This window comes from Typopeltis vanoorti, chromosome 12 (assembly GCF_054136105.1).
Source record: "Typopeltis vanoorti isolate ZY-2024b chromosome 12, IOZ_Tvanoo_1.0, whole genome shotgun sequence".
Classification (NCBI taxonomy): domain Eukaryota; kingdom Metazoa; phylum Arthropoda; class Arachnida; order Uropygi; family Thelyphonidae; genus Typopeltis; species Typopeltis vanoorti.
Window position 1 is genome coordinate 16,471,063 of NC_143560.1, and position 6,000 is coordinate 16,477,062.

Consider the following 6,000-nt stretch of genomic DNA (forward strand, 5'->3'; position numbering starts at 1 on the left):
TCTTCTATAACATATTAACGTGACACAAATCTTTCATTCATAATCAGTGTAACACAAACAAAGTTTACTTATCTTCCTTTTTTGGTTCTTTAGTGCTTCATAGGTTCACAGGAAACTGGCCTTCTATGGACAGCCGGACTTGCTTCTTTTCACGGAGAATACGGCCGCCGAGACCGTAGCTACCTATCGGGAAGTTCTCCGATACCAAGGGCACTCGCACCCTACGCCACCACGAGAGACGAACACACAGGAGATCCAGGAACAAAAGGCCTTGTTTCAGGGTCTTTCGACCCTTATATTTCCCTCTCTTCTTCTCGGTGATTCTCGCCCTTTTCGATGTCCAGCCATCTCACACGTGCTACTACGTCATGGCATCCATATCTCTCTCCCGCTATCGCACATATGCTGATATCACGTTGTTTGCTTGGGGCGAGCCGCTCCCTTGCGTACGTCTCCGTAACCTTTGGAGTTGACCCCCCCCCTTCCCCCCCAACTGTTGAATTTGTGCTTACATTCTATAATTCTTTTATAATGCTCAGTTACTGTTTTATACCTTCAATATTAATCTAATCACATTCGTCAATGGCACAAAATACATACTTATTTATCCTTTTATAGCAGAACATGCTTGATACATACATACATATTACTTATTTTACACTTAGAGGCAATTTACTGTATTTATCTCATTCTTTTGTTTGGAAAAGCATGTTAGACTGTGATAAGATAGGAGTTCATAAATTTCCACTCTATCACAATCTAACAGCATTTCAAAAGAACGTGTAGGATATATTTTGCATGAAGAATTGAAAATGAAAAAGCTTTGTGCAAGATGGGTGCTGCACTTGCTCACAGCAGATCAAAAATGCACTCGCATGAAAATCTCTGAACAGTGCTTGGAGTGTTTTAACAAGAATAAGACTGATTTTGGGCATCGATTTATTACTATGGATGAGACTTGGATTCACCATTACACACCAGAATCCAAACAGCAGTCAAAACAGTGGACAGAAGCTGGTTGTTCAATACGAAAGGTCATGGCATCGGTGTTTTGGGATGCTGAAGGCATTTTGTTTATTAATTATCTTGAAAAGGGTAAAAATAACCAGGGAATATTATTCTGATCTTTTAACCAGACTAGACGAAAAAATTCATGAGAAAAGACTTGGTTTGCTGAAGAAAAAAATCATCTTTCATCAGGACAATGTACTTGCCCCCAAAGGTGTTTTGTCAATGGAAAAATTTAGGGATCTGCACTATGAATTGTTCCAACAATTCATAGTGTAGATCCCTCTGACCTATCTCTTTGCAAAACTAAAACTCTTCCTCGCTGGTCAGCGTTTTTCTTTGAATCAAGAGGTGATTGCAGCTGTAGAGGGGTATTTTGCAGATCTTACTGAGAACCACTACAGGGATGGGATAATGGCACTGGAGTATCACTGGAATAAATGTATTAGTTTTAAGGGAGATTATGTTGAGAAATAAAAATAATTTCGAAATTATCAATTTGTTTTTTCTTTGTTAGGCCAAGAACTTTTTCAGATCACCCTCATAGGTATGCAGTTATAGTGTACAATATTGTTGAGGTTATGAGGTTATTTTCACAATTCACAACATGAATTAGCTGAGATATACTTGAACATACATGATGAAAAAAGGCTTCTTAATATTGCTATTTAAAAAACAGTTATCTTGCAACGTTGAGTTGGAGACTGGATCACTATTTACATTAGATCGGGGAAAGTTAGTCTGGCTGTGTTTTTAGTGTTGACCTTTTTTCTGTTGTTTTCGTAAACTTTATTATTTGTCTTTCCTGTTTAATTATTTTTATGCATAATTTATATTAATTCACCCTTTATTGGTGACAATAAATGAAAGGAAATGCAAACCAAAAATTTAAAGTGCAAAACTTAAGATAAAGGTGAAGGATCTGAAAATATTAAAAGCATTGGGGGAAAAAAGAGTTCTGTTGTTCATTCAGCCTAAAACAATCAAGACATCCTTTCAAGGAATTCAAGTGGTTGTGCTATGAAGACAAAGCTACATTCTGTAATGTGTAAAAATATCCTGGGACTTCTGACCAAAACTTTAGATTGCTACAAGGTTTTTGAAGCTGTTTTTAAGTGGAGACATTCAATTTTTATAAACAATGCTGTGACAAAGACTTGGCCAGAATCACCCAGGACACACTTCTTTATCTGCTTTCTAAAGAAAGATGGATTCTAAAATGTTTGAACATCTGAAGTGCTTTTTTAATACAACAGTTTGTAAACTAATAGACTATTTACTGATTTCAAAAACATCATGGAATCCAGCAGTAGAATAGTATCCAACTGAAATGTGAATAATTTGCATCAGTTACTGATGTCACAAATAAAAATTAATTAAGGAAATCAAAAACTCCAGTAGCAAGTCTTCTTCTACAGATATTTCAAATAAAGAAAAAACACATCCATTATATAAGATGCATAGATAACAATTTGAAGAAAAATTTCCAAAACTCAGGCTAATATACTTGGATAGAGAGTGAAAAACATTACCAATTACCATTCTTGTAAAATTCTGTTGAGCCTACAGAGTTTGAAATAATGGTATTACTAAAAAAAAAATTCTTACAACTTTAATGGCTTTACTTTTGTTTTGAAATGTTTTGAGTCTGATATTTTGTAGTTAGTTATAATTTCCAAATAAGGTTTGAATGTTAAAATGTTTGATTCACTGCTATGATATGTTCTTTTGTGAACTATGTTTAACTTCCATTTTTCCATTCCTGACAGTGTTTCATATGCTCGAAATTTCCTTCCATTTCTCAAAAACTGTACACGTGCATTCTTCCACATAAAATGTCTGCTATTTTATATCTAATGTTGTATTCAAAACATTCATAATAGTACTGTCATTATATTCTTAGCAATTATATTTTACAAAAATAAAATCAAAATCCTCAAATTCATAACTGCCCTTTTTGTATTTTTCTTTTCATAGGAAGTTGATGGCCAAGCATTGCTATTGCTTACTTTACCTGCAGTTCAAGAATTCCTCGAGCTAAAATATGAACCTGCTATCAAACTTTGTACTCATATAGAAAGGATCAAATTAGCTTTCTATAATGAATTTGCAAAATGAAACTATAATGAAAAACAGCTATTGTCCGTTAATATTGCTGTATTGTAAATAAATGGTGTGAGAAGACATATTTAACATCTGTAAATTAATGTATAAAATAATGGCACTTTTATTAAAGTACGTGAGCTAAGTTATGCATGTCATGGTATTAAAAAATATTGTGCACTTGTAATTAGGTTTCTGAACACTACTCGGTGTTAACTTTTACAGGCAAATGAGCATAGGGGAGGATGGGCTCAAACCTGTTGTCCATAAGATGTCATTCATTTCATTTTGTCTGTTGAAGACCAGAATTTTTTGATATACCTCACAATTCTGGATGTCTGCCAACAGAATGAGTGCCATAGTTGATTTTGATCTGACTGTCAGTTTGCTAAGTTAGAGATTGTCAGCTAACTAAAATGAAATGATATGTTGCTCATAGTTACTACAGTAATTTCACTGTAACACCATTGTAATGAATTCGCTTGCTGTAATTGACTGCTGAAAACTTCATGGCCTTCATTTTGTTCTGAACAAAATTCACAAAACCTGCTATAGTAAACTATTTCTTCAGTCCATACAATATGAATAATAAATTAAAAATAATTTTATAGCTATACTTCATGATATCGATATTGCACAGCGATATCATGAAGTATAGCTATACTTCATGATATCGCTGTGCAACTTGGCGCGAGTCAACCGTGTGAGTCATGAGTCGGGATAACAATGGCGACTACATCCGACGGCAACTGAGATTCTGGCACACTTTTGCAGTCACGTTCCCTGGGCTGTCTTTTAATATAATTCAATAACAACTATTATTTTTCAGGTCCTCGTCGTTAGCCTTGTGGCTGTGTGCTTCACAACCATATGCCTGGGAAAGGAGTGTCCTAGGTTCTATTCCCATCAGTGACGTGAGGAGCTTAAGGATCTTCCTCAGCCATAGTCAAGTTAGCTGATCTTGGGCGTGGACAGTGGGGTTTTTTCCCCAGTTTATCCTGGGGTTTTTCATCCTGCAAAACAGGCAAACCAGCCTTGAGAGCTTAACATTACAGACATAGGATACACTGGAGCATAGGGCTGACCACCTTATCCTGCAAACAGTTTGAGGTCCGATGATTAACCCTCGACACCGCAAGGTAAAAAGAGGGAAAAGGAAGATGAGATGAGATTATTTTCAGAGGATATATATTTGTTAAAAATAATTTCAAAAATGGGTTCAAGAAAATGTAAAATTGCTGATAAAGGAAGAAGGTTTAATGATGAATAGAACAGCAAGTACTTCTTTATTGAAATTGGGAGTAAGTAATTAATTATATTCTTCCATAACAGCAACACTTATGTTGCTGTTATGGAAGAATATAATATAATATCAGACGTTATGAGAATGAACATGAAAGCCAATACAAGGATTTGAACTGGGAACTTAGAAAAAATCAAAATTATAAATTTGAATATTTCTTTACTTTAATATTTCTGTGTTTTTTAAGATTGATATAATAAAAATTGATAACTTAAGTATTTTTTCACTCACTATTTTCTCTTAATTAATTAACGCTTGCAGCCTGATTATTAAAAATAAAAGTTGAATGTGGCCCACGAGTCTGAAAAGGTTGCCGATCCCTGCCCTAAACTATGGATTCTACCAATCCTAAGGGACTGATAGGATAAAGAAGATGATGATAGCTGGCCCAAGTCTATCAACGATGCTTAGTCATATGAGAAGAAAATTATGATGTAAGAAGCATTGTATGAGGGAGGATGTGAAAGAATTATTGGAAGATATAGCAGAAACTGAGAGGAGGGCGATTATAGCTAATGAATCGATATGCAGGTTGTACAGGACAACTAAAGAAATTATGGCATATGCAGGTGAGGGCACCCATGAAATGAATGAATAAGTGAGACTTGGCTAACAATAGATGATGTAATTACAAGGATAGAATATGGTGAATTTAATATTTTTAAGCAGGATAGAGTAGACAGGACGGGTGGGATACTGCTGATAGATGAATTGCAGCCAACAAGAGTATGAGTCAGTGGGACAAAGGGCAGATGGCAGTTCTTTTTCAATCAATCTGGCGAGAGTATGATACTACATTGTCTCCAGCTGGAAAGAGTTATCACGTAGTCTTGACTTGGGAAGCAGTAAAACATGTAAAAATTCCAGTTAAAGAGTTGAACTATTAGGCAGGTGATTAGAACAACCATAAGAGGTAGCTTGAAGCAGTAACATGGCGTGAAGATCTGCATGGGAAGAATGATCACAGTGCATGGAAGATATTAAAGGGTTTCTGGCAGAAGCAATATCACACTGTATACCCAAGGTCAGGAGGGTTAATCAGGTTGAAGTTAAATGATGAGTAGTATCTTTAGGCATGAACAGCAAAAAAAGAAAGAAAATGGAGGATATATATAGAGAAAGCTGATCATCTAACTCATGAACAATATAGTGGGCAGGCAAGAAAATTAATCAGCATGATAAGGAGGGCAAAATGAGATTATGAGAAGAAAGTAGCCAAGCAGGTGAAAGGAAATCCCAAAGAAGCGGCAAGTAGGAGGAAGATTGACTTTGGAAGGAAAACTTTAATGAATAGCGAGAGATCACAGAAGCAGATGAAATTATTGAGCTACTAAGTGACCGCTTTAAAAGGGTATATCATCCAAATGAAGGTATTGTTATGGCAGAGGTGACAGACATGTGAGAACAGAGGCTGGTGAATTGTTAGTGCTTAGGATCTTTAGCTATCAAAGCGATGTCGATTTTGCAGTGCGTATTTCATAAAGACGTTATTGAGTGGCACATTTATCAAGTGTGTGATAACTTAAAATCAGCTTCAAAATGAATCATTTTATTATTAGAAGAAAGAGAATGAAATAAAAACATAA

At 35.5% G+C, this 6,000-nt stretch overlaps 1 protein-coding gene across 2 annotated transcripts in view; it reads left to right on the forward strand.

Annotated features, from left to right (window-relative positions):
* The window catches only part of LOC150100599 (scm-like with four MBT domains protein 2), a 226,997-nt gene extending 223,737 nt beyond the window's left edge, over window positions 1-3,260 (forward strand). For both annotated transcript variants that reach the window (XM_090401434.1, XM_090401435.1), the window contains one exon: window positions 2,986-3,260. In XM_090401434.1, the coding sequence (XP_090257560.1) occupies window positions 2,986-3,126 (141 nt within the window). In that variant the 3' untranslated portion in view covers window positions 3,127-3,260. The remainder of the gene's footprint in view (window positions 1-2,985) is intronic.
* The last annotated feature ends 2,740 nt before the right edge of the window (window positions 3,261-6,000 follow it).